This window comes from Sesamum indicum, linkage group LG3 (assembly GCF_000512975.1).
Source record: "Sesamum indicum cultivar Zhongzhi No. 13 linkage group LG3, S_indicum_v1.0, whole genome shotgun sequence".
NCBI classification, from domain to species: Eukaryota; Viridiplantae; Streptophyta; class Magnoliopsida; order Lamiales; family Pedaliaceae; genus Sesamum; species Sesamum indicum.
In genome coordinates this window covers 8,254,642-8,281,932 of record NC_026147.1, presented here as the reverse complement: position 1 = coordinate 8,281,932, position 27,291 = coordinate 8,254,642, and the positions used below count along the sequence as shown (strand labels likewise).

General features: G+C 34.7%; 5 protein-coding genes across 9 annotated transcripts in view; 4 read left to right on the top strand and 1 right to left on the bottom strand.

Annotated features, from left to right (window-relative positions):
- LOC105157677 (protein transport protein SEC13 homolog B) lies at positions 1,164-3,957 on the top strand. Of its 2 annotated transcripts, none has more exons than XM_011074118.2 (2): positions 1,164-1,211; positions 2,606-3,957. In XM_011074118.2, the coding sequence occupies exon 2, from the start codon at positions 2,707-2,709 to the stop codon at positions 3,610-3,612; it is 906 nt and encodes a 301-aa protein (XP_011072420.1). In that variant the 5' UTR covers positions 1,164-1,211; positions 2,606-2,706; the 3' UTR covers positions 3,613-3,957. The 2 variants fall into 2 exon arrangements, with proteins under 2 accessions (XP_011072420.1, XP_011072421.1); XM_011074119.2 differs by having other exon boundaries at positions 1,171-1,211; positions 2,603-3,957.
- Positions 9,168-10,834, top strand: LOC105157676 (GATA transcription factor 12-like). Its single transcript, XM_011074116.2, has 2 exons — positions 9,168-9,574; positions 9,945-10,834. The coding sequence occupies exons 1-2, from the start codon at positions 9,272-9,274 to the stop codon at positions 10,617-10,619; spliced, it is 978 nt and encodes a 325-aa protein (XP_011072418.1). The 5' UTR covers positions 9,168-9,271; the 3' UTR covers positions 10,620-10,834.
- On the top strand, positions 15,568-19,429 carry LOC105157675 (nuclear pore complex protein NUP35). Its single transcript, XM_011074115.2, has 4 exons — positions 15,568-15,724; positions 16,307-16,905; positions 17,887-17,998; positions 18,816-19,429. Exons 2-4 carry the CDS (start codon positions 16,322-16,324, stop codon positions 19,125-19,127), a joined length of 1,008 nt encoding a protein of 335 aa, XP_011072417.1. The 5' UTR covers positions 15,568-15,724; positions 16,307-16,321; the 3' UTR covers positions 19,128-19,429.
- Positions 19,833-22,361, top strand: LOC105157672 (CASP-like protein 3A1). Its single transcript, XM_011074108.2, has 3 exons — positions 19,833-20,443; positions 21,325-21,460; positions 22,044-22,361. Exons 1-3 carry the CDS (start codon positions 20,157-20,159, stop codon positions 22,257-22,259), a joined length of 639 nt encoding a protein of 212 aa, XP_011072410.1. The 5' UTR covers positions 19,833-20,156; the 3' UTR covers positions 22,260-22,361.
- Positions 22,570-27,291, bottom strand: part of LOC105157673 (increased DNA methylation 1-like) — a 15,570-nt gene continuing 10,848 nt past the window's right edge. For all 4 annotated transcript variants that reach the window (XM_011074111.2, XM_020692969.1, XM_020692970.1 and 1 more), the window contains 5 exons: positions 27,082-27,164; positions 25,082-25,323; positions 24,481-24,567; positions 23,637-23,736; positions 22,570-23,287 (listed from right to left, as the gene is read on the bottom strand). In XM_011074111.2, the coding sequence (XP_011072413.1) occupies positions 23,111-23,287; positions 23,637-23,736; positions 24,481-24,567; positions 25,082-25,323; positions 27,082-27,164 (689 nt within the window). In that variant the 3' untranslated portion in view covers positions 22,570-23,110. The remainder of the gene's footprint in view (positions 23,288-23,636; positions 23,737-24,480; positions 24,568-25,081; positions 25,324-27,081; positions 27,165-27,291) is intronic.

Genomic DNA, 27,291 nt, shown 5'->3' with positions numbered 1-27,291 from the left:
TAATAAAAAACAACACATCTTCAATATTTTGAAAACTCGAATCGGAAGTGAAATATTTTATAGTTAAATGACTCATTTAACAGAGTCAGTAATTGTTTAGAGAAAAAATCTTATTTTAAGTAAAACAAGTTTAGAAACGGATTAAAATTCGAAATATCTCATAAACTCATGAAACTCAGTTAACAATATTTTTAAGGGAAAAAAAAAATCAAGCCTAAAAGATAATAATAAGAAATATGAAAATTAACTGACATCAACAGAAAAATAGAAAAATCTAAAGAAATGCCTGATTGGTGGTCTAAACATTGGAATTTTGTGATGAACGATGACTAGGGGTTGGATTATTCTTTCGAATAAGATCTAAATGACAGGTAGATCGTCGTATAACTTCTTCGATAGTTTGAAGTTTCATAATCAAGCCATACAATTACGACACTATACATTTGACTTCCATCTATCCAACTGCTTTTAAAATGTATTCGTCTGTTGTTCTGCATTGCAAAATAAGTAAATTTATTTATTTCATAATAAGGTACAATTACAATTTTTAATTTGATCAGACAAAGCTGGAAGTGTAAGATCTCACTGTTGGCCAGAAAATCCATCCTCCCTCAAATAATCCATGGAGGAGGTATTCACACTATTTAGCTATTTTGGGAAGTGGTTTTCATTTACCATCTTGTTCGAAATTCCATTGGGTAGAATTAAATCTAACAACTCTGTGGAGCGTATTTTAGTAATTTCACTTTAACATCTTAATACCTCCTCTGATCATTGTTGGTTATTAAGATTGATTGTCGGAATCATGCTTTACTTTAACAGTAATGTGATTCATGATAATGATGTAATTAGTGCTAGTTTAAAATCTTCCCATATATATATATATATATAACTATAGAATTTAGGGTTTTACATTTTGTACAATGAGAAGAACACTTTTTGGATTTGAGTTCTATGGGTCGGTCCAGGCCCAGTTAGATATTGTCTGAAGGCCCAATACTCTATTGAAAATGTACTTCTTGTGTATAATGAGCCTAGCGGCCCCAGTCCATTACCGATTGCTTTTATCTTGTAATAGGCCCAACAAATAGAAACTATTACGGTTAGACTTGTATTACGGCGTCGTTTTGACAAATTTCCCACTTGTATAAAGGGGAAATGTCGCGACATTTCAGTGAAAGCATTTCAATAGGAGCTCTTGTTGTTCTCAGGTCAGCCTTTTTTCGCCCTTTTCTCTACGAAATTAATTGCACTTGTTTTTGGGTAATTAGTGCAATATACTGTTTTAATAATTGAATCATGTTTTCTCGTCGATTTCATCTTCTGCTGATCGATTCATTTGATGTGAGTTTCTTGTTACTCAGTAATTGAAGTACTCGTTAATGGGATCAACGGCTTCTGCTCTTTTTGAATTATATGTTCTATTGTGCGGGATTTCTTTTTTGGGTGGGTGGGGCGGTGAATTTGTTTCGGATTCGTATAGTCGTTGATGGTCTTTTATTCCTTTTCTGTGGCTTAATTGCACAGTCTTTTGTTGGTTTTGTGCGATTCGAAGTGGGAAGTGTGTGTTTATAGAGGACAAATGTAGGGAGCAGCTTTAGATTTTGTGAATGCTGAGGTCATAGGATTCAAGAAGAAGAGGGGAAAAGATGAACGATGCTGATAGGGTTTTAACTGATCATGTTTCTCTGTAACCTCATTCTGGTAGCATGGTGCGATGAGGAAAGACGAAAGGGAAAGTGCCTGTTGAGGATTGGATAAGAGCTATCATTGAAATTCTTCTATTTCTTGTTTTGAATATATTGAACATTAGAAGGAAATCAAGGAAATGGTATACATATCTTCCTTCAATCTCCTTTGTGTTTCCTCACAATCAGATATGAGGGAAGTTTTCTTTCTGGCACTTTCATTTAGACAATTTCTAAATGAATGCGCAATGAAAATGACAATCATTTTAAGTTGTAATGCGTAACATCTTTCCGGTGCACTATTTACTTTGGAGCGTCTCATTGTGGATGGTAGAGTTGATATCCTCTGGTTCCTCTTCGTTTCTCTGTTTGAGTGTTTGACTGTTGTAATTAATTATTTTAGATGTATGGAACTCTTGGAAAGTTTCCTTTTCAGTGGTGATTATGTCATTATGTTGAATCTCAATCTTTTCGACGTCTTGGCTGTCATTATGTGGTTGCAGGATGCTTGTTATTGCTTTCAAATGAAATTCTTTTGTATGTTTTTTATTGCATCTAATATATAAATTGTATTTTTAATCTCTAGTTTGCTTGGCAGATATGCATCTCTGCTTGTCTGTCAGTTCCACCTTTTATACATTGCAAAATTGTATAAATAAATATGACCTTTTATTTCCGTACTATATCTATTCCTTGATCAAATATGAAGTATATTATGTAAGAACCTTTTGCCCACTGCTCAATAATTAAATTGGATTTGTACTGTGGTCTTTGTCACCCCACTTCCGTTCCTTTTGCTTTTTAGTCACTGGCAAGGGGTGGGGTTATCCTTTTTGCTTTATTTTTTTGCTTGCTGAGGATTAGGTTTGTAATGATGAATTGAACTGGTTCATGTCTGTTGAAAATGTTGGCAGCAGGGGACTGGAGCCCTCTCAGTCTTTTGGGAGCTAAAGAGGCAAAAACTATTTAATTTGGAGCAAAATTGAAACTTGTGATTTGTATTGTTTGGAAACCAAACATGCCTGGGCAAAAGATCGAGACTGGTCACCAAGATGTTGTTCATGATGTGGCAATGGATTATTATGGTAAACGTCTTGCTACAGCTTCATCAGACAATACCATTAAAATAATTGGAGTTAGCAACTCAGGATCTCAGCATCTGGCTACTTTAACCGGTCATCAAGGACCCGTGTGGCAAGTTGCATGGGCACATCCCAAGTTCGGGTCACTCCTTGCTTCCTGTTCTTATGATGGAAAGGTTGTAATCTGGAAGGAAGGCAATCAAAATGAATGGACCCAAGCTCATGTTTTTGATGATCATAAGGCATCTGTGAATTCTATTTCTTGGGCTCCTCACGAGCTTGGCCTTTGTCTTGCATGTGGATCCTCAGATGGGAACATCTCAGTCTTCATGGCAAGAGCTGATGGTGGATGGGACAAATCACGAATCGACCAGGCTCATCCAATTGGTGTTACCTCCGTCTCATGGGCTCCATCAACAGCTCCTGGTGCCCTTGTAGGTTCTGGTCTCCTCGATCCTGTTCAGAAGCTAGCATCCGGTGGCTGTGATAATACAGTGAAAGTGTGGAAATTTGATAATGGCACTTGGAGATTGGATTGCTTCCCTGCTCTAAGCATGCATACTGACTGGGTGAGGGATGTTGCCTGGGCGCCAAACTTGGGACTTCCAAAGTCGACTATTGCAAGTGCTTCTCAAGATGGGAAAGTAATAATATGGACTGCCGTGAAGGAAGGGGATCAGTGGGATGGTAAAGTTTTAAAGGATTTTGGAGCTCCAGTTTGGAGGGTGTCATGGTCGCTTACTGGAAACATACTTGCTGTGGCTGATGGGAAAAACAATGTAACACTGTGGAAAGAAGCAGTGGATGGAGAATGGCAGCAGGTGACAACAGTTGAACCATAAAAGTAGTGGATCTTTATATGCTTTTGACAAACACCCAACCTCTTTCACTTGTTCTCCTATGGTTTTAGTCACATAGATTGTTCTCCCCTCGGACTGACTATGGTGGAAGAATTTAACTTGAAGTAACCTTTTATCCGTGTCATCGATTATAGTAATGGTATCTTTGGACATAATTGTTTAATATTGTTGGTGCACTTTTTTTCCGCTAAAATTTTCATACCTAAAACGTGGCTGCCAGGCTCGTCTATTTATTGTCCTGAAGATTTGCGCTTGATGTTCAAGAAGCTGGGGGACTTCTTTGTAGTTGAATACATTCACATTCTTATCTTACCTTCAGTTTTCTATCCATTTTGAAAAAAAAAATAGGTCTGGTAACTTTTCCAGCCTCAATTTTCATTCATGGGCATAGTATCTTTGTTTGATTATTGGAGTATGTACTTTTTGTTTCTGACCACGAAACAGGAGTTTTATGGTCGGTACCTTCCCTTCATTGTTTGAATGAAATCCATATTATCTGACTCTTGACTCTTACTGATCTTCTGAAATGATTGTCAGTAAAGACTTTTAACCGACAGCCGTTGCCGTAAATTCCGAGTATTGCTAACCTTAACAACTTTTCATGTTGTACTCTTTGTCGGTTAAAATCAATAGTAAATAGTTGATTCAGTCCTCAGTGCGCTTCTGTTCATGTCAACTAGAGTACCTTCCTCACCTCATTTGCTAAAGAACTCTCATATGAGCATGAAAATATTAAATAACTTAAGTCATATTAAATCTGTCGATTCAAATTTATTTTTGACATGGTTTTTACCTAATTATCGCAGTACACCACTAATTTGCTATACAGAATTCACCAAACTTCAATAAAATTGCGTCGATTCAGAAAAGAATGTATCAGCCATAAAAATAATCAGGTAATAATTTTAATATTGTCATCAAATATATATATATATATACACACACTAAATTGACAAGACTATTTATTTTGTCATAGTTATGAGTTCTACAGTTTAAAGAGTTATAATTATTCATTTTGTAAAATTTGTCAGTAGTTAGTGACAAAAATAATTTTACATAAGCTTTTATTAAAACATATATAATGAGTACATATAATAATAATAATAATAATAAATAATAATTATAATCATTATATTTATATTAACGTTATAAAGTATATAGTGAGAATTCTACAAATAATTCTGGTAAAAAAAATTATTATGCAAGTAATTTGTAACCGATATAATTTGAAGAAAACTAACCCCAATTAAGGCACACATCAAGGGGGAGAGGCACTGCCAACCACGTGACTTTCCTACACGTGCAACCACGTTGCCCTGAAGTAGACATGCACGGTGCCGACGCACGTGCGGGAAGCATCAAAGAAGACACTCTCTCTATAGTCTATTGCTCCCTCTCTACCCAATTACAAGAATGATAAGACTTTAAATACTCATATTATTATTTTTAAATAAAAATAGATTTTCCGAATTTCCAGCTATTGGATTTTGACCACCGCCGTAGGAACAAGGCCCAAGCCCAAGCCCTGGCGTACCACTACACAAACAAAGAGTACAACATTCATTCATTGTACAAACAAACACAGTGACATATGTATATAATAGTCCTTAGTCACATGATGGCTGACAACACCCCCTCACCTTTGTCACGTGCTTAGTTGGACCCCATCAACTCACATTTATACCCAATTTTATTTTTAAAAATTTATTAAAAAAAGAATCTACCATCTCTCTCTCTCTCTCTCTCTCTCCTTTTACTTTATTTTTGAGTCAAATATAGTGGGAAAGTATATGAAGTAAAATAAGGGAAAGTTAAAAGGAAATAAGAATAACGGCTATGGAATTTCTCTTTGTTGTTAAACAGGAGAAAAGTGGAAGGCAGGAGCCCATTGTATTATTGTACAAGTTTATATGAATTATTATTAATTTTTAAAAATTATATTTGAATTTTTTATTTGATTATTGATCTAATCGAGTTCAAATGAATTTTAACAAATCGAGTTTGAACGAACTTTTATCGATCAATTTTAATCGAGTATAAAATAGTTTGATTTATTTTTCAATTCAAAGAAGAAAATAAAGAGTTGACATTTTGGGAAGTGATTGCTATTAGCTGTTAATTAGTGGACTGTATTTTAATTATATTTTAAATTTGTTGTTGTATTTTTATTTCATTTAATATATGTATACACACCCTATATATATGAATTATATTATTTTATATGACATGTACAGGATTTGAAATTAAAAAGTCCAAATTTGATTAATTAACATAAAGTTTATCCAGTGTTTGAAAAGGAGTTAATATTGGGATTGGCACTAGTTACCTGGGGTTAAACAATTAATCAAATTTAAGGATAAATTTATATTAAACAAATATATATAATACTACTTGACCATCACTAAAATTATTGAGATAGCTATGACTATATATATACTGTGTTAATTGACAAGTTGTTGGTTCAGTGATAAGCAAACTAAATTTTAAACTGGATTCTTGGCAACGAGCAAGGACTCAAAATTTTTCGAACGATTGTACTTGTTGGTAGGAATTTAACTCTTTTACTTTCAATTTGAATATGAATAATTTTATTTTTTTGAATGAATGGTGGTGAAAATTGAAAAACAAAAGGGGAAGTGGGATTTTTCTCGTACCAATGCCACCTTTGTTGTAAAGGCTAATGATACCAAACAAAAACCATGTGAGGTAAATTGAAGAAATAGCTAATTTGGACCAAACGAAATGTTGCCTTTTGCTTGCACCTGTTTTCATTTGAATTTAAGTGAAACACACACTTTTCTTCAAATAGATCAAACCTTACATTTATTGCCCAACAATACATTCATTTCTCTTAATTATTCAATCCACATTTCTTACAAGTAAAATGTGTTATTACTATTTTATGTTAAATGGAGATGAGAGTTGGAGTTGGACACCATGCTCGAAATTATTCTCTTGCCGTAAAGTGTTTTTTTCAGAATAAAATTGTATGATTGTTCGATACTCAGTGAGAAAAACAAAAAAAGAAAGGGTTTGGTTGAGATTGTTCTCTTACTATTTTTCCAGTTGTATATTGTCTGATATTTGACAGAAATAAAAGGGTTTGAATTGAATATAAGGTTCAAGATTATTGTCTCCTTATCAAGTGTTAAGAATTGAATTGAAATTATACTTTGTTAAGACAACATTATATGATTTTAGCTTGAATTATTACTGTTATTGTTGTTATTATTATTATTATTAGTATTTGAATTGAAAATTTGAAAGGAAATTCCACTAGCAAAATGGCTCCATAATTAGTGTGAGATAGTGACATGCTATATAATCCAAGCTGAAAATTTCACCACCACTCTAAGCATAATTTTTAACCACTATATCTTCTATATATATATATATGCTAGTAAAAGAATTTTGTGAGATGACACGTGGAACCATCATGACCGTTGTTGCATAGAATCCTAGCTGTAACCATCGTGCTCAAACGTGGGTTAAGGAATATAATAACATGTAATATAGGGGTAAAAAGTACAAACAACGGATTAAAATAAGAAAAACAAATAAACAGTGGGGGCCAAAACATAAAAAATTAAAAATGAAGGGGGCAAAAACACAGTTCCCGAGGGCAAAATAATTAGAGAGAGAGAGTATCCGGCTGTAAACTTGGACACTAATGGCGGACTCACGGCGACAAAACCTGCTAGATCGATTCTTAAGGGGAAAGGGTTTAATTTTTTAACTATTAATTATCTAAAATCTTAATTTCACCCCCTTTTCTTTCCTTTTTTACCTACATTAATCCCCCCCCAATTCCCAAAAATTACTCTTTCTGCACCTGGAAGAATAATTTACAATATATGATAAATTACAATAAACTTCACTAAGTTTGATATAATTACAAATACTCTATCGTTATTCGAAAAATTATAAATACCCGTCAGAATTAATGGTCGTCTAACAAAAATCCCAATCGTGATAGCCCATGTATGGGTATTTGTTAGACGATCGTTAATTATATTTGAGTATTTTAGTAATTTTTCGAACAATTGAGGGGTATTTATATTATGATAAATTTCAGAAAGCTTATTGTAATTTATCCTATAATAGTAAAATTCATTTTCATGTCCAACTTTTATTATTAATGTTATTTTAATACATGAGGAATTGCAATGACTCAATCACTATCCAAATTTTATTATTAATAACACTTTGCTACCCAATTAATTTTATTTATCTATTTTTAAAATTCTCGCAATCCATTTTAATATCTCAATGCAAACAAATACTTTGATGAATAAAAATGCTTATTTCTTGTACCTTTATTATATTAATAACAACACAATTACTACATTAAATGAGTAACTTACTTGACTATCATATAAATTATTTAATAATTTTTTTTTATGAATATGAAAAAATAAATATAGCAAAACAAACTAAAAAGAATAAAATATAATAATCTCGAAAATAAAAAAGTATAATGGCTAAATAAAGATAAAATATATTGATTAATATTTACGTAAATTTTCAGGGTGTTAAAGAATAATAAAAAAATAAAAACATCAATTGAGTATTATATTAATATTAATAGTGAAATTCGAGTATCAATTGAATTATTTAGATTAAATATCAAAGTGATATTATTAATAAAATTAGGGTATCAAAATAAATTTTACCCAATCCACATGCACATGGCAGTCGTAAGACGCAATTTTGTAATAAATTTGGGGTTATCTGAAAATATGAATATTATTGAAAAATGTTGGGGTGAATTATGATAGGGGTCTGGAAAATGAGAATCCCAAGGCTGAGGGTTTCCAATGGCTTTTCCAAATAAAGAAAATTTTAAAAGGGGATTGGGAGTGTTATGATGCAGAGCAAAGTCAGTGGAAGTTAGTGGCTTTTCATGTGAGGCAATGTGCTCTATAAGTACCCCACCCCAACAAAATAACAAAATTCAAAAAATAATTCAATATATCATATTATTATAATTATTTTTTTTTTCTTAAATGGGAATAGAAGGTAAATTATTTTTTGAGATAATTCCAATTTTACGCAATTATATACGATGCAGAATTTAGAAATTTTAATCAATTTGTGTAATTTTTTTGATCTTTTTTGTGTTTCTTCTGACGATTGTAGAGCCAATTCTCGTGTTTACACAATTATATAGGATGTTCATTTAAAAAATTTGGACTCTGACGTACTTTTATTTTAATTTATTCGTGTTTAATTTGACCCTTGTGATAATTTATACGAAACAAATTAAAATTAATTTTCACAATTTTTCATAAAAAAATAGAAAATAAATGAATTCCAGTAGGGTAAATGTAAATAGGAAATATATTTGTTTTACCAAAAGAGAAAAGGGAAGACAAGCAACTAACTTTACAGAAGTAGCAAGTGAAGTGATAAATAATGCATTCATGAGAGAGAGAGAGAGAGAGAGACCAAATTTAAAATTGTGGCACCATATTTTGATGTATTTACAATTCTGCCCATCCTTTCACTCATAAAAAACCCACCTCTTCTCCCCTTCACTTTCAACACAAATCAAACTACAAAATTCTCTATACCTCTCTTTTTCTCTCTTCCGTTTGCTCTGCTTTTGTCTTGACGGGATTCTGAGAGTTGAATTCGTATTATGGAGTATTTTTCCGGGGATTATGCTGAGTTCTCGTCGCCGGACAATTTGAATTTCAATACTAATAACAATGGTGTCCATTTTACGGTGGATGATTTGCTGGATTTTTCCAAGGAGGATGAGACGATGACCGACGCATTTTTCGATAGTTTGGGGGGGAATTCCGGGGACTCGTCCACCGTCACCGCCGTTGACAGCTGTAATTCCTCGATTTCTGGAGGTGGAGACGGCCAGTTCAACGGTAACGTTAGCTGCCGTAGCTTTAATGATTCGCAGTTCTCCGGCAACGAACTCTGTGTTCCGGTAATTTCATTTCCTGATTTTCTTTAATTATGGAATTTATTTATTTCTATTTTCCTTTCTGAGTTTCTGCATGGAATTCCTTGAAACGTGTGCACCTGTATGTGTGCTCATTTATTTCCTTTTTCCTTTTTTTTTTTTTTTCTTAACTCAACCGACAGTCGAGCTCTCACTGTTTATTGACGATGTGAATTTTCAGAAAATGTTACGGCAATCTTTTGCTGCAATTCCGTTTTCCTTGTTTTTCTAAATTTAGTAGCTTGCAGAGCATGGTGAATTTCGCAATTTACCCTCTCAATTTTTAACTCTTCGACTGTAATTCAAACCAATTTACTTGATTGTGTAATTAACTGCTTTTTCCCCATTATAACAGTATGATGATTTAGCGGAGCTGGAATGGCTGTCGAATTTCGTGGAAGAATCTTTCTCAACCGACGACCTCCATTTCATCCCCACCGCCAACGGCGCCGTCGCGGCCAAAACCTCTGCTACAGACACCTCTTCCTCCGTGACCACTACTCACTCACCACCAATTTTCCCCTCCGACGTCTCAGTTCCCGGCAAAGCCCGCAGCAAACGGTCACGCGCAGCCCCCTGCGACTGGTCTTCCCGCCTCCTCCTCCTTTCCAATTCCCCCTCCACAAACCCCAAAACAGCACCATCAAAGTTGAAAAGGGAGGCAACTGAAACTACTCCGGGCCGGAAATGCCTCCACTGCGCTTCAGAAAAGACCCCACAGTGGAGAACAGGTCCAATGGGACCAAAAACATTGTGCAACGCATGTGGGGTCCGGTACAAGTCGGGTCGGCTCGTGCCCGAATACCGACCCGCCGCCCCCCCCGCCGCCAGCCCCACTTTTGTTTCCACCAAGCACTCGAATTCACACCGGAAGGTCTTGGAGCTCCGGAGACAAAAGGATCTCCAAAGACAGCACCACCACCAACAATTGATCAGTCAGGCCTCCATTTTCAACGGGTGTGATGAGTTCCTGATTCATCACCGTAGCAGCAGCAGCATTAACGGTCCGGATTTGAGGCACATGATCTAACGTGTGTGTGCGCGCTAGTGTACGGACATTGGTACCCACACGATCATAATTGCCTGCTAATTTCTTAGTCCTAAGTCATAACCCCAATTTTTCTAATTTTTCACTATGTTTTTAGACATTTGAATTTTTGAAATAGAAGCCGAGGGAGAATATGGTCAATTCAATTCAATTGTAGAACTTGTAATCCACATTTTGTTTCTAAATTTTGATATCAATTGATCTCTTCTTTTCTTACATCTTTTACTAATTAACTTTTTGTTACAATTTTACATAAAAAAACTATAAATTAAATAAAATATGAATTATATTAACAAAAAGTTCAGTCTGATAATAGTGAAAGTTCTCACTCAAATTAGGTATGATCGAATCAAACTAATCGCATAACAAGTGTATTAAATTTGTCATGTGATTGATCACTTTCTTTAAATTATATATTAATCACACAATAAATATATTATACTTACCATATAATTGATTTCAGTGATACGCAGCTCAATTCAAGTTAGAATTTTCTTAAATAATAGTTACTCAAGTTTAGGTGAAAAAAGTGGGGAGGGAAATTGATTAGATTTGCTTGTTGAGAAAGTAAAGATGATGGATATTTTTGGGAAGGAAGTTAAAAAAAAGTGTGGATGAAGAAATAAGAAGGTGGAAAGTGGGTAGTTTGCAATCATGGGAATGGGTGCAAAGCTTTTATCAAGGAGAGGCATGGATGGGGCCATTTGGGGGGGACTGTTTCTTCAAAGTTTGGGAATTTGCACATGGCGGGGCTCATCATCCTCCCACCCAGATGCAATGCTCCTTCACTTCACTTCTCGCACTCCTTTTTGTTTTTTCCAAACCAAATATCCAACTTGCAATTACATACTTCATTTCTTATATTTTTATATTTTATTTAAGTTTGGAAAAATATTAAATAATAACTTTTTTTATAAAAATATGATATTTGCTTGGATTTCCTTGCTATAATTTAATGTTAAAACATACCTTCATTTAGGACATATATTGGAATAAATCCATAATGTTTCACTTATACATATATACACTATATAATAAATAAAATATTGCTTCTAATTATGATTAAAAGTAAATAGTCATAGCGGATACTAATGCGCAATAATCATGCAAACGAGGTCAGAACATTTATTACAACTAAAAATTCATTACAAATATTTTGATCAGAGATAAAATCATAATAAATATTGATTAGTCATGGTCAAAACTTACGTTTTTGCACTGATTTCGTCTAAACCATGCATGATAGATAATATTGATTTATTACGATTTTTAAATTATAGTGATTTACAATATAGAGAATAATCAATTTTTTTGTTTTTAAGTCAAATAGTATTTCTTGCCAAATAAATATAGCCCTTTACGTGCTTTGATTTTTTGCCCTTTAATTGTTTTTTACAAATTTTGACCTCATTTTATTTCTTGAAGATTGATAAATGAGCATGGGGTTGGCACGTGTGGGCTCTTATTATTAATCATCGAGATTAATGAATATCTTGGACTAATCATCACGATAATTAATGTGAAAAATGGAGTAATTAAACATGGTAACGTGGGTTTCAGTGAATAATTGACCTAATTTAATTACATTAAAGTAGACAGGAATTTGTAGAGTAAGAGAGAATTGAGGAACATCGTGTGGTGTACGACGTATACCTGCATGGAAGTGCGGGTTAGAATCAACCGTGGGAACATATCGAGATATTTGTGATCATAAATTCTAATTCAATTAATCTATATATTTCTTTTCTCTATTTTAATAATAATAATAATAATAATAATAAAAGTGAAACAAATTACCTTATATTTAAATTATTAATAGAAGGTAATTTGCTTAATTTTTTGAAGCACAGGAAGTAATTTGCTAATTTTTTTTTTCCACATAAAAATATTTACTCATTTCACATATCATTGACTAAATTACATTTAATCTTATAAATTATTAGAACTGTTGATAGTTGAAACTCATAATGCAATGATCTATTCCATTTATTTAAAATTAAATAAATAGTTGTTTGTAGGAGAAAGTGGTTTAGGAATGGAATTAAATCGAGTGTAATGGTAAAATTAATGTTCTATGGATATGAACTAATATTAATTATTTTAATAATTAATGTGTTATTTTTATATCTGTGATTATAATATAAGGTAAATTATATCGATATTTCCTAAATTTAAGTTTAATTATACCAATATCTTTAACTTTTATAAGATTACAGGTAAACTTTTTCAGAGAGTATTTGTGTAAAGTTTTCGTCATTGTATATGAGATGTATTTGTAATTACAACTATAATTTTCTATGCATGTCATTATAGTTTTGCCCCTATCAAAAGTTCTGCAAAAGACGGGAGGTATTATGCAATTAGATTTGACTTTATAGGACGTCGATGTAATTTATCTTAAACTTTATAATGTAATAATATATGTAATATTTTTTTCTAAATACAATTGGAGTGATCTTATATATATATATATACATGCGAAAAATTGTATATTACCTTCCTGTAAAATAGAAAAATTTGCTAAAAACTTATAGGGTTAATTAAATAGTAAAAAAAACCCCTAAAATTACTAAACCTACCAAAACAAAAATAAATAAGAGAGATAACCCTTTTTTTAAAAAAAATTAAAATGGAGAGTTTCCTACACCCGCTATAAATACGAATCAGATAACTTTTTGACTCATTTTCAGTCTTTGCCCTCTTTAAATAGACAAAATTGCTCTTATCTCTATTGCTTTGGTGAATTCTTTATATTTTTTTATATTTTGCTGAAAAATATAATAAATACTATAAAAAATAATATTCACCAATATTTATACATTATTTTTTTTATTAGATCAAATTAAATTATTATACATATTTACATATAAAACAAATTTTTAGGATTATTTAATATTTTTTATAAGTTTTTAAAATAAAAAAAATATGATTTTTTTTCTAAATATTATTAGTTAATTTAATTTTGTGTTGCATTTATTTGAAGATATACTATGTAAGTAAATTACAATAAATAAATTTTAGTTTTTTAACATAATATATTTAGACATAAAAAATACATAATTAAATTGATTCATTGTATTAAAAATTTACAAAATAAAACAAATAAAATAAATAAATAAAAAAAGAGGTCGTCTCCCCCAAGTCACCAGGCACCCCCGGCCACCTCTGCCTCTGCCTTCGCCTTTGCCTCCCCCGCCTTGTTCCTCGCACAGCCACTTCGGGCTGCTTTCCCCCTCCTCCCCGCCTGTTCCTCCCGCAACCACTCCACACTGCCTCCAGCTTCTCCATCTCCCTACCTCTTCAGGCCGTCTCCCGCCTCTCCACGACGTCTGGGTCCGCGTTAGGCCACGATATCGTGCCTTTACCGCCCACTCAAACCTGGGCACGATGTCTACCCCTAGAGGGCGGGCGACGGGGAGGTCGTCCCGGTCAGGAGCGATGGCGAGCTTGCCGTTGCCCATCTCCGTTGAGATATACATATGTGTAATAATATAAATTATATTAAATATTTATGTAATCTGTATATATATTATAATATTTTTATTTTATACATAACTGTATATAAATGTAAACATATATTTTACAAATTACTTAAAATTTAAATAATTTATGTTTAAATATAAGATGATTTACATATAATTTTCATATATATATATACATAAATAAATATAGGGATGTGTTGGGATTAAAATAATAAAGATAAGATGTGAAGTAACGTTGGGGCGAGATATTAGTGTCTACCCGACGCTAGACATTTGCTCTCCCAACGGGCTCCACTATCATATCCTCCCTCTACAAAATTATTTAAACTATACATACTATACATTATCTTAACTAATATTAAATAATAACTAGTCAAGTATTCTTTAGATTTTCACCAATGACAATGAAAATATTAAATGTAATTAGTAATTATTCACCATAACACGAAAAATATCTATATCTAAATATATTATATTAAGCGAACAACGCTAATTGAATCAAATCCAGCTCCACACAATAATAATTGTACAAATGATAACCAATCAAAAACCCGTGTTTTCCATTAATTAATAATAAGCAGAATGGGGCAGTCTAATTAATTTGAAATAATGTACTTGCAAGTACAATGTACATTAGGCATATAAAATTCCAAAAACAACTACATGATATGGATGATATGTAGATGCGTATGGGGGGTGGGGTGGGGTGGGTATATGCATAAACATAATGCATGTGGAGTGGGGGAGGAGAAGCACATGACTTGAGTTGCATAGAAATGGGGATGGATGAGTAGTGAGTAGTTGTGTTTGAGTGTTATGTTGTGTCCGTGTCTAGGGATCTTTGCATGTTATTTTGGTAACCCCTTCCAATTATTCTTGTCTCCTTTTTTTTTTCTTTTTTTTTTCAATTATCTCCTTTTATATCGTATTCTGATGTCGCATCAATACAATATTTTAAACGATAATACATATAAAAAGAAATATTTTTTTAATTATTTATTTTCAGATTTTTTTTTTAAGAATTACAAAATTTGAATGATTTTTTTCAAGAGGATATAATTTTTTGGTTCATACACAGTCAGTTTGCGTGCAAAATAAATAATATACAAAATGAATGATTAAAATAAATTAATTTTAAATGCATATGAAACTGAAAATAATTATCGTAAGTAGTTAATTACAGAATTATTATTTGTAATAAATATATAATAAAAGTATTTTAGTCAATTTATATTTTATCTATCAAAAGTAGTCACTGTAAATTCTTGAAATTTAATATATAGTATGGATAGAATTACATTATTTATTGATTGAAAAGTAAAAGACGAAATCGCCCTCAAATTGCTCGGTGTTGGCGGACAATAATTGATGATCAGGTGAAGGTTACTTCAGTCATTATGATGAACTTCCGAAAATTTCAAAAATTTTCGGCGTCGAGCGCACGCGTTTTTCATTTTGAACTACAGAAAAACGGGATTTGAACTAAATTAGGGTTTTTCATTTCCTTACTACGCTCGGCTCTCTGCTTATACGGGAGGAAGAGGTTGCTTCAAACCCTCCAGAGTCAAAATCCCTATTGCTCTTCTGCACCGATATCGCATTTAGGTACTCTACTCTCCGTTTCTGCTTTTATTATTTCGTTTTATGGGATATTGAATTAGCCTAGTATTTATTTGTATTTTCCCCCTTGTTTAATGGCGTCTGTTGTTCTGATTTTGCTCTGTTTGCATTCTGATGCTACGATTTTATTCGTATCTGTGTGATAGTGTCTTATCTGACTCAGTTGAGCTCATTATTACTCGTAAATTTGTGTTCATTAATACATAAATTCAGTTAATCACTCCGTTCTTTTTATGTGTATCCAGTTGCGTAAACGAGTCAGTTAATTTTGCGCACCTTTATCTATATTCGTTCGTTTGGATATAGTATGCAAATGAGGGTTTTGTGAATTTTATACTAATGTATCTTGTGTAAGAAGATTAATCTTGCTGCGTCCCTGGAGATCTTTGACATTTCGTTGTTTTGTTAAAATGGTTCAATCTGTAAGTTGTTGAGGTCGAGAAGCATGGATGAGGCAGTTGTGGAAACTTGATGCATGAGGACATGTTAAAATGAATGGTTTAAGATTCTAATTGTGTCTGGTAAATTGCTTTCTAGGCTGACTAATGTAAACTTATATATATGCAGGCGCCATAAAGAAAAATGAGCACGAATGTCCATAGAACCCCCAAATCTGGGAGGCAATCTCTATTCTTCCAAGATTTAGCAACACCTGTGTCATCCCGGCGATCTGGGGGAAAATTCACAACCCCAGGTCAGGCTGCTGCTGTTTCGGCTCTGTGGCGTGAAAATTTTGCCAACTCTGATCTTCCTCCTCCACCAGTTTTTACCCTTGAAGATCGGTTTGATATTTCTCCAGAATCTGGGATTCCAGACTATCCAGTGTCTCCAGAAGTAAAATCAGATCCTAGAACCCCAGTACATACATTTGGCAGGGAATTATCAACTCCTAAGAGCAAGTCTGACGTAAGCACCTCGTATGCTGGAACAGGTAAGCTGCCACAGCTGCAGAGCCCTATGCTGAATTCTAGCTGGTGGTCACCTGCAAAGAGTGGTGGCAGTCCAGAGCAAGAGGATAAAGGGAAAGGTTCACCCGTTGAAGGTGTGGTTCAGCCTGGTGCCTTGATAACAGTGCCACCCCCCAGGGAGGTGGCAAGACCTGAAGTGAAGAAAAGTTTGGTACCTGTAGGGAACTTGGATGAGGAGGAATGGGTCACTGTCTATGGGTATCATTTGGTTCTCTCCTCTTCCTCTTCTTGCATTTATAGAATTATATAGATAGATGCTGAATATATTTTTATAATATTCGATCAATTGAAGATATAAACTACTATCACACCTTTCCTGCAATACTTTCATTATGCTCTGCAAACTAGCTTCTCCGTTCATTCCTCTTTTCATGTTCCTGAATCTTCACTTTCTAGTTTATGATTGCTATGCATACATGAGTAGAGCTCACCCGAGAGTTATTGGGTTGCTTTCTTCAATATCTTTGTTAGTGCACCATTACTTATGGCTCATGTTCATCTTTGTTTCACGGTAGCTAACACATGATATGAAATTTAAGTTGTTTCATGAGAAGTTCAGTTGGATGTTACATGTTGCTGGTTGTAGCAATCATACCTCCAAATTTCATTTTTATTTTTTTTTGCTTGAAAGTGCATAGATCTTCAGATTCTTGTGAGGTAATACGAGTAAATGAGCCCCGCTAACCTTTGCATGTAATAATTGCTTGATAAGTTTGGCTGATCCGTGTCTCTAGACTGGCGATGCTTTAGCTACTATGTGATTTTGATGTACTGGAATTATGAATTTAAACTTATTGAGTCAATGTACATTCATATTAGCTAGAATTGGCCTTGAATGCCCAGATCCTTGGGAAATCGTTAACTTGAGAGACGATGCATTATGTTGTTAACTTTATTTTTGATAAAGGAGATTACTGACAATATATAAGATGAATGCATTATGTTGCATAAAAGATACCATGTCTAACGTCTGTATTTGAATGCAGTGTCGTGGAACTTCTTGATTGTATAGTGCCTTTTATGTTTCTTTAGGATATCAACTGCATGCACTTGCTTACTTTTATCTGCGTTTCTGTGCTTGTACCACGAGAACATGTTTGTAACTTTTTATTGATTATCCTCTATTAGAGTTGATAATACAGCATCTCAGTATTTATTCATTTCAAATTTCACCTCCAGATTTTCACCAGCTGATACCAATCTTGTTTTGCGCGAGTTTGAAAAATGTGGGGTGATTCTGAAACATGTTCCTGGCCCACGAGATGCAAATTGGATGTACATTTTATATCAGGTTCTTTTCCTATTCTTACAAGCTGATATTTTTTGTTTTGTTTTACCACTACTATTGTTTTCTTTATCATGGTCATTTTATGTCTCGAAAGAATACCTGGTTGTGGTTTGTCCTTGTTGAATATTGCCATAATTAGATTTGACTACTGACATTATTATCTGGTACTGTTTTTGCAAATTGTATGGGGGGAGAGACAGGATTGTTAATCTATTCCCAAGAAGGTACTGCAGCCACATGGGTTGCTCATTGCCATTTCTATTGATTAGTTAGCTCTTTGCTAATGTTTCTACATCAAACAAATCGACGTTTGATCTTGCTTGTGCCCCTACCTTCTCTGCTGGCTCATCATACATGCAAGCCTGGTATTCTTGTCTGCATATCTTGCAACGGAGTCTCACTGAGAGTTGGCCTTTCTGTTTCTACATTTGACATGACTGTTTGGTTCTCTAGATCTGCTCTGTCAAAAGTTCTTTGCTTTCATTTCAACTCGAGACAAGTCACCAGAAATTTCTAGTTTCATACTGAATATCTTACATAGGAAATAGGCAGTGGAAAAATCTGTTTATCTTGATGATATGATGGAATCTATACATATATATATATATATTTGTGTCTGTGTGTGTGTAGTTATTTGGCCTGTTTTTGTTCCATTGTCATAGTTTTTGATAACAGATGGAGTTAGACATTTTGTGATTTAATGTCTGAATTATCATATTGACCTAACTGCTCTTGCTGAAAACACAATAGAGTCGCTGCTTTGATGATCACTAGGCTTGACGATGAATGTCCTAATCTTGCTCGAATCTTTTTAATCCAGAGTCGATCTGATGCTCAAAAAGCGCTCAGCAAAAATGGCATGTGCGTAAACGGAGTTCTTATAATTGGAGTGAAGCCTGTTGATGCAATGCAGCGTCAGGTGCTAAATGAGAGACTCAATAATCAAGGATTTATGACATTACCCCCACCACCTTCCAGTAGAAACTCAGAGTCGAATGGTTTCAAAGTCTCCCCCTACCCGTACTATCTCCAGAATGGCAGTTCCACCACTACTCGGCAATCTGCTGGGACCATTGCCACACCAGCAAAATCAGTGGTATCCAAAGTTATGGACTTAATGTTTGGTGTGTAGTTTAAAATGCTGTAGCAGTTTCGACTCTGCAATTTGTTGCCTTTGCTATAGGTGTTAATTCTATTTTGATGTTTTTCCAACGACGGCAAATGTAAAACTATGTGCGGCAGAAATTGTATTCGGCAAGTTGATACTTGAGGGGTTGAGGTTAATATTTTCAAAATCTCATTTTGTTTATAGGAGATAAGATTTTAAATTTGGAGCCAAACTTTTGTCTATGAAGCTCCTGGAGAAATACAGGTGCATTCTGTTTGTAACGACGATGTACGAGAAATAGAAACAGTTCTGAAATTTCGATGGTTGCTTGTCTTTGGCGGTTTTGTTCATATTGATCAGATGAATTTTAAATCTGGTCATGGTTTAATTTTTCTGAATATGTTGTGGATTGATTTAAGACGTGAGTATGGGTAAACCTAATCAACAATACTTTTGGTGTTGCAAAGACAGCGCCATATATAGTTGTATAAGGAAATTTTTATTTAAATTAGATTGTGTTTAATTGCATAACAAATATTTTATATTTTTAAATTATATACTAATTATATTGTATGATATATATTTACTTAATTTCGATTAGATGAAAATTGATTTTGGTTAGAATTTTCAGTATTTGTGTAACTCTCTATGGAACATGCATGATTTTCATGAGTTGTCAGCATAAATGAAATTTATATTCCAGTGGTCCATTGAAATCGCGGAACCGTTTGAATTCCCAAGGACAGAAAACCTATTACTAAACAAAAAACAAACAGTCAATTCAACCCCACTCACCCTCAGGCCTCAGCAACTCTACCAAAACAGACACTCTCATCGGTTACACCGTACTATTAGTTCACGGGCCACTCCCCCTGAGTCCCTGCCCCAGTAGTCAATCCCTTTGACCCCCCCCAACCCCCTCCATTCCTCGCCACGTGTCCCCCTTCTTCCATTTTTAAGCACACTCTCTTGCACTAGCTCAGAGCTCCACACTTTTCTCATTCCATTCCAACAGCAGAAATAATACTAGTAATAATAATCCCAAGAAAAGAGATGAATGGGCCGAAGAGTGGACTGGAGGTTAGCATTCAGCTGCCCGAGACAAAGACGACGGCCGCGGAGAGCGGCCCTTTGGTTTCACAACGCCCCGAAAGCAGGAGGGCCGTTGTTGTTGCCCACCCGAAAGCTGACGTCATGCACGCCGTCCTAAGGCTGCTCTGCCTCTTGAGTAGCGTCACAGCGGTGTCGGTGATGGCTACTGCGAAGCAGGCTTCGACCATTTCTCTCTACGGCTTCAGCGTACCTTTGTACTCCAAGTGGTCTTTTTCTGACTCCTTTGAGTGAGTTCTCCCTCAAATATGATCTTCCCAAATCCTTCACATTCCTGAGCACCAATGATTTCTATTTTAAATAAAATTATAAATAAGGGTTGTGGATAAATTTTGTTGTTAATTATCTTCTAGAATTAAATTTAAATGGGGTTGGTGAGATTAATCTTTTTTTCTTTTTTTGGAATGGTGATTAATATTGAAGGGTTGGCACCTTTTTCTGTTTTAAGAAACTTTACTTAAATTCATGCATGAAAAAACATAGTATTGAATGATGTTCATGTACAAAACAAGACTAAGAATTAATGGATTGGTTCAGCATTTTGAGTTTTTCCGAGGTGTAGGAATGCTCTCTTTTTCCCCAGACTAAGCCTGTGGCTGTAAACTTTCATAGATGGATAGATTGTAACAAAAATTTATCAACAAACGTTGTTCTGATCTTGGTAGAGTTTTGTTTTTCCACGGAGTTGTACTTAGCAGTAAAATATGAATTACTTTTGTTACTGTTTTTGTTTCTTGTCGTTTTAAGTGGTTATTCTAATCTTCATTATGATGGAGACAAATTCCAAAAATAGTTAATAGTTCTTCCGTGATTTATGGTATCATAGTAGAAACAATCACGTCCCGTGAACCATTTTTTTTTTTCTTTTTGTTTTAGTTGTTGTTGTTGTGACATACTTATGGTGCAAGGCTGTCATGCAATATGTCCATTCTTAACTCATGCAAATTCAGTGTCCTTGAAGTATCAATACCATCAAATCTTTGTGAAAACGCCGCTGTTACTTCATCCTAAAATAAATGGACTCGCTGTAAGTAGTGGGATAGAGGAAAACTTGAATGAGATTTGGATGAAGGAAGAGTGGTTGAGTAATGTGAAATTGTGCCGGTATCAGGTACCTGGTTGGAGTATCGGCAGCCGTGGCTGTCCATTCATTGCTTCAACTGCTTATTAATGTGTCGAGGATGTTGCGAAACTCTCCAATCATCCCTTCCAGGAACCATGCATGGCTCATTTTTGCTGGAGATCAGGTAATCATGGATGTGAAACAGAACTCGTTTTGCTGTGTTTGATAGACTGTATTGGTGCAAGACCAATGGGAGATATAGATGTAACTACTGTTGATTTAACTTTCTTCATGTGCATTGTCATTTGTCAGCTTACAATAATGGTGCCATTGTTATTATCTTTAGTCCAATAGTTTACTGAAAATTTCAGCTTATGAGTTACAATATTGGTGCCGTTGTTGAACTCTTAAGGAGATTCGGATTACGAGCCAATCTCAGATACAACTAAAAGTAAGGAGATGTCTCATCCTTGAGCTGGGGTCTAATGTAATATTAGGCTGTTTTTGAATATTTTCTTTTTTCTGGATAGATGCCGCTGGGAGTTATTAGGCTAATTTTTTTAGTTTGTGTAGACAAAACTTTAGGGCCAGGCCACAAATAGAGTTCTTCTCGTTCTCAAGGAGCGACGGTCTCTAATTTGATACAACTGTTACCATGGACTGCACACAATAATGTAAAGGCAAAAGACAGCACTGTCGAAGAACAGAACATATTAAACAATTTCCATCTATTTGCATGTCATAATTTTGCTTCATTTTTTCTGCAGATATTTGCATATGCTATGATGAGTGCTGGATCAGCTGCATCAGGTGTTACCAACCTGAACCGAACAGGGATCCATCATTCAGCTCTGCCAAATTTCTGCAAGCCCTTGCACGTATTCTGTGATCGTGTTGCTGTGTCGATAGCATTCACTTTTTTCAGCTGCTTCTTGCTGGCAATTTCTGTGGTTCTTGATGTACTTTGGCTGTCCAAGTACTAGACCATACCTTCGCACTGGAAAATTAGGACCTGATTATCCTTTGTTGTTGATGTACAACTAGTAATTCACTTGATCTATATCATGATCTATATCATTGTCCTATGCCATATATTTTGGGGGTTGACCTTAGAGGCTCCTGAGAATCTATCTTGGGCATCACTGTGGATGATCATACATGAAAGGTGAGGATGTCGGAGGATCAGCCCATCAGCTATAAGTTTATACAAAAGAGGAATTGACTTATAAGGAGCATTAATATAATTTCTGAATAATCGATAATCTCTGTAGATAGCCCAAACCTAAAGATCTGTCCAAAGTAACAATCGTGGCGCCAACTATTAATTTGAAATTAGTTCTATCAGAGGATTGGCTGTATCAACTACACAAAGAAGGCACATAATGAGCAAGAATCAGTATAGTTAGCATCTTACTTCAATCTCAATTCTTTAACTAGAAACAACCTGAAGTGTACTTCCAATTCTATGTTGAAACAAACTCCAACATCACGAATCTCCTGTACATTGTAACACAAACTTCCTTGCAAAATACCACAAGGTTGTTCCTCCTAGACTGCAAATTCTCTAAGCTACCATTCTCTATTCCTATTTCAACTTTTAATACAGATTTACAAACAAAAAGGTTTTCCATGCTCCATGGAGGTTGCACCTCCCCCTTATCAAAGCTGCTTGGATCTGCAGATTGTTATTTTCTTCACAAGAAAGGAGATTCATCAGTTCTTGATGAATTAATGATAGAAAAGCTGAAAGATCAGGCATCTTTAAGGCACGTGGATCAGATTTCGGAAGAATGAAGAGTTCTCAGCAATTTTTTATTCACAGTAGGGTTAAACGCTACAAAGTTTTCAGAAGCCAGGTGGATCCTGGAAGCAGCATCAGGTTGACCCTCCTTAGACTTCCTCTATCATCCTCATTCAAGTGTTGAAAACCAAATTTATTTGTCCACATATCGACTAACTCAGGAGTGGCAGCAGGTACAGCTAGCTTCCTAACCGCCAATGATCTTAGCATCTATACCCACAGGGAAACTTGAATTAATTGCATATACCAGTAGCAGCAGCCAGTAGATGAATAAAGGGAATAGAGAGTGAAGAGTCATTCAGACATATGGCGTTGTTGCAGTCTATATTTGTCAAACATGTATAGGTCCCAACAATAGGGAAACATTTCAAGATATTTGGTTTGTCCAAGCACAACAGAAATGCAAATACAGGAATGATGGTAAAAGACTTCTCAAACTCATTACTATTAAATGCTGTAAAAAAAAATCACTACCAAAAGAAATATCTTAACAAGTATGTTCCTTCTACCTTGTTTCTATCACAATCTGTTCCAACATGACTCTTAATGAATAAATTACCATTTCTATAGAAGAAACAAGGAGCCGGCACATTCCCTGCCCATGGAATTTGCTGCAAGTTGCAATGAAAGGTAACTCTGCTACTTGTACCCCATGGATTCTGCATATTAGAGCTCATTTTCATTAGAGATTATCTTAAAAGCTTTCCCAACAAAAGTTTTAAGCAGCATATGACCAGGTTAACAGTCAACGCAAAGAAACCACTTAAAGATAGAAAAGCAGGAACACTTTGTCAATGTGATTGAAAACAAAAACAGAATCATTAATGCTCTTCATATAGAGAGAGCACAGATAATTAAAGTTTTACATACTAATATACAGATTTTCCGGAAGAGATCAAGATATAAAATTGAGAACCATTGAGTTCAATGCATACTAAAAACTTCGGTATTGTTTTATCAGCTGGAAGCCCTCACTTGGAAATGTAAGAAAAGAGAAAGTAGCAGAAGTATGAGTTGATAGCAGAACTTGTAGTAATGAGCCAACTGTGTTGATATTAAGCAAAGCAGTTCTACAATATGTAGTTACTCCATGGATGTAATGATGCTGATAATGTCAGATCAAAGTTTCGCAGCTGGTTTGTAGATCTGAGCATACAAGAATTAAAACGAGAATCCTAGTTTGAGCCAGTTCAGATCCACAATAAAAGGTAATCGACAAAAACTAAACGAGTTAAAAAGTGTTTTCATTGGAAAGAAAGCACCAAATTTTATATCAAATATCAGAGTGAGACTGTGCAGCATTTTCCTAGATAAAAGTTCTATACAGAGACTAATGCCACAAACTAAAAGCACTTGGAGACAGAAGAATCATGGACAACAAACCAAAATATGTATTTTAGTACCTGATGGACGCCACTGACACCACAATGTCCTTTTTCTCCAAGACAACAGTATAAAAGCCTTCGAAGTTCAGACGATTAAATTCTGATCTGGAAGGAGCATATAGCCATAAATCATTTTAGTTTGGAGAAATACTACAAGCAAAAGATCTAGTACTGGATCAACAAATTTAAACATGGGGACGGGAGCGCCCAAAAATACCGCGCAATGTTACAAGATTAGTCTCAATAGCATCTGAAGAATAGAAAGGCTGGTATGCTAGAAAAATAAAAAATGAAGCGTGCAAAAGGTTCATGAGTTACAGCTGCCTGACGTTAACTATAAGTTAGAGCAGACCCAATTCCCAGAGAATGGAAGTCAAAAGGTCTGAAGAGCATAAAAACTGCAAATCTTTGCTTCTGATTAATAAATTCTAGTAGAAAGGCCAAGGGGATGAATATGAATGAAACGTTCATAACAGATAATTCTAGAAAAAAAGGAATAAATATCATTGCTCATTTATGGATGTATGCCAAGTAATATGAACAGCCCGGGCAAGTGCTAGGACGGAGAAACAGCATATTTATCATTGATGAGAACAAGCAAATGGGACACAACACTTACCCCCAGTTGTATATGGCTTGAGGTATCATGTCAATTTTTGTTTTCTTATCCACCATTTCAAGAAAGTATTCCTCTAAGAGTGTGATGGCAACAGCCAACTTAGAATTGCATTCAGCTTTTAAGGCAACAAAGGCCGGAGAATATGCTTTCCGGTCACCGTTAATGCAACGTAGAAGTCTCCAAGAGATTTCATCAGAGAGATTATTCGTCAACCCAAGGCGAGACTGAAGACCTCTACAGAGCTGCACAAGTAAACAATGCACCTTATTGCGGGGGAAAAATTCATCATATGCTAAAATATCACAAATGTCAATAAATCAACTTCCACGCAAAGCAGTAGGAGCATAAATATAAGTGATTGCATACTTCTACAATCTTCTAACTTATTTAACCTTTTCACAAATCACGATGATTAACATGTACTCATTAAAAGGACCAAAAGAAGGAACAGGTTAAAAATATTCTGCTTGTCATTAATCACACAAACAGAACTGACAGGATTCATCCAGTCGAAGTAACTAAGAACTTCGAATTTAAGTAATACTATTATTGAATCATCAGAACTACTTCGATATCTCTTTTTTGTTTCTATTTTTGTGAATCCATAGAACTTTCGTTCTTCTATTTCTTCGTTCCGAACTGTTATTTCAATTCTTCCATTTTTTCTTGATTTCATCAATCAGCCAACCAGTGAAATATCTTTGTCCCAATTCCTTTGACACATTAAAAGGTCAAGATGTTTAATCTTTACAGTAACTCATCATATTGTTTTGTTGCAATCTTGGCATTACTTTAAATCTTTATAATTTATTTGTCGCCCTTACAGAAATAGTCAAGTGGACTGCTCAACGGCAATAATGGACCTACAGTTTTAGACAAAACTAGTATTATTCATACATTCAAGCTATGATTATGTTACCTACATCCTTGGCCTGAATTAATGACTTGATACTTTTGCCGATAACAGAGATTTAATTTGCTCAGTATCAATCTGCAGTCCAATTAATTTTCTGCTGAGAAGGGGAAGCCAATTAACGCCAAATGCTTGCATGCCCTAATAGAGCTTATTATAACATTCATTCTGATCTTGGTATATGAACAAATTCATGGTCCTGGAAATGTTGAAAGTAATTCTCCCCAGCCCGCCTCTGCTTTTTCAGGGCTTCACAGTTTCCCAGTATCATAAGACAGCCTACAGCACAAAGTCATTCTCTCAATATTTTGGCTAGTTATTTCTATTTTCAAGGTCACGATATAAGTCCTACATGTCACCACCTTTTTCTTGCTTTCCTAGGCTTAATTCTGATTGTCTTCTCATATTGGCTCAGAAATAGACTTATTTGCTAAGGCCGTTCATGCTAAATACATATTTTTAGTGGGTCAACTTGGACTATGATATTTATGAATGATCATTTATTATTCAAAGGGGATCTATAATGGATTTTATGTTAAGGGGTCTAACATCAGTTGCAACAATATGACAAGTGCATGTTTGTAGGATCATTGACTGTATTAACTTGAAGTGCCATCTATCTGAAGCAAAGTTGACCAGTGATCTCAAGGCATGGCACTAAATTTCTGAAGGGCAAATCAGTATGGTCAAAGAAATAACTCTTATGGAAAATAGCAAATGGTTACCATATCCCAGCCTCAAAATCTCCATAAAACCACAGAAAATGGGATGCAAAGAAATATTTTCAGCTGCATTCAAAACTTCATCAACATACAAAGCAGATATAACATGTCCGAACTTGTAAGCTGTTACATGGAATTGAAGAACATATAATCAACTTAAAATTCTCTAATCTATGCTTTGCTTATTTGATTGTGATTAGTCTGAACACTGTAAAATGATAAAGAAACCGAAAAGAGAGATCACATTTAATTTCAGAAGGATAAACATGAACGTTCCAATTTTGGCAAATATACATTCCTTTGCTGGATGGTAGATATAAAAATTTGACACATCTTTTACAAATGAACTGATTCAGAAAGAATACCTCATAACAGCTTTCTCCACAGAACCAGTTACCCGAGATGAATTTGATGTTCGCATGCTTCCCGTTCAGGCATGTCTCATGATCTATTTGCAAGCATTAGTCCAGTCAGGCTTGAAGGATTCAGTAAAGAATAGACAACAGAAAATGCAATAGTTCCGTTCCTTACACACACAAAGACGCGAGCACGGGGGGCGGGGGGGGACATAAAAA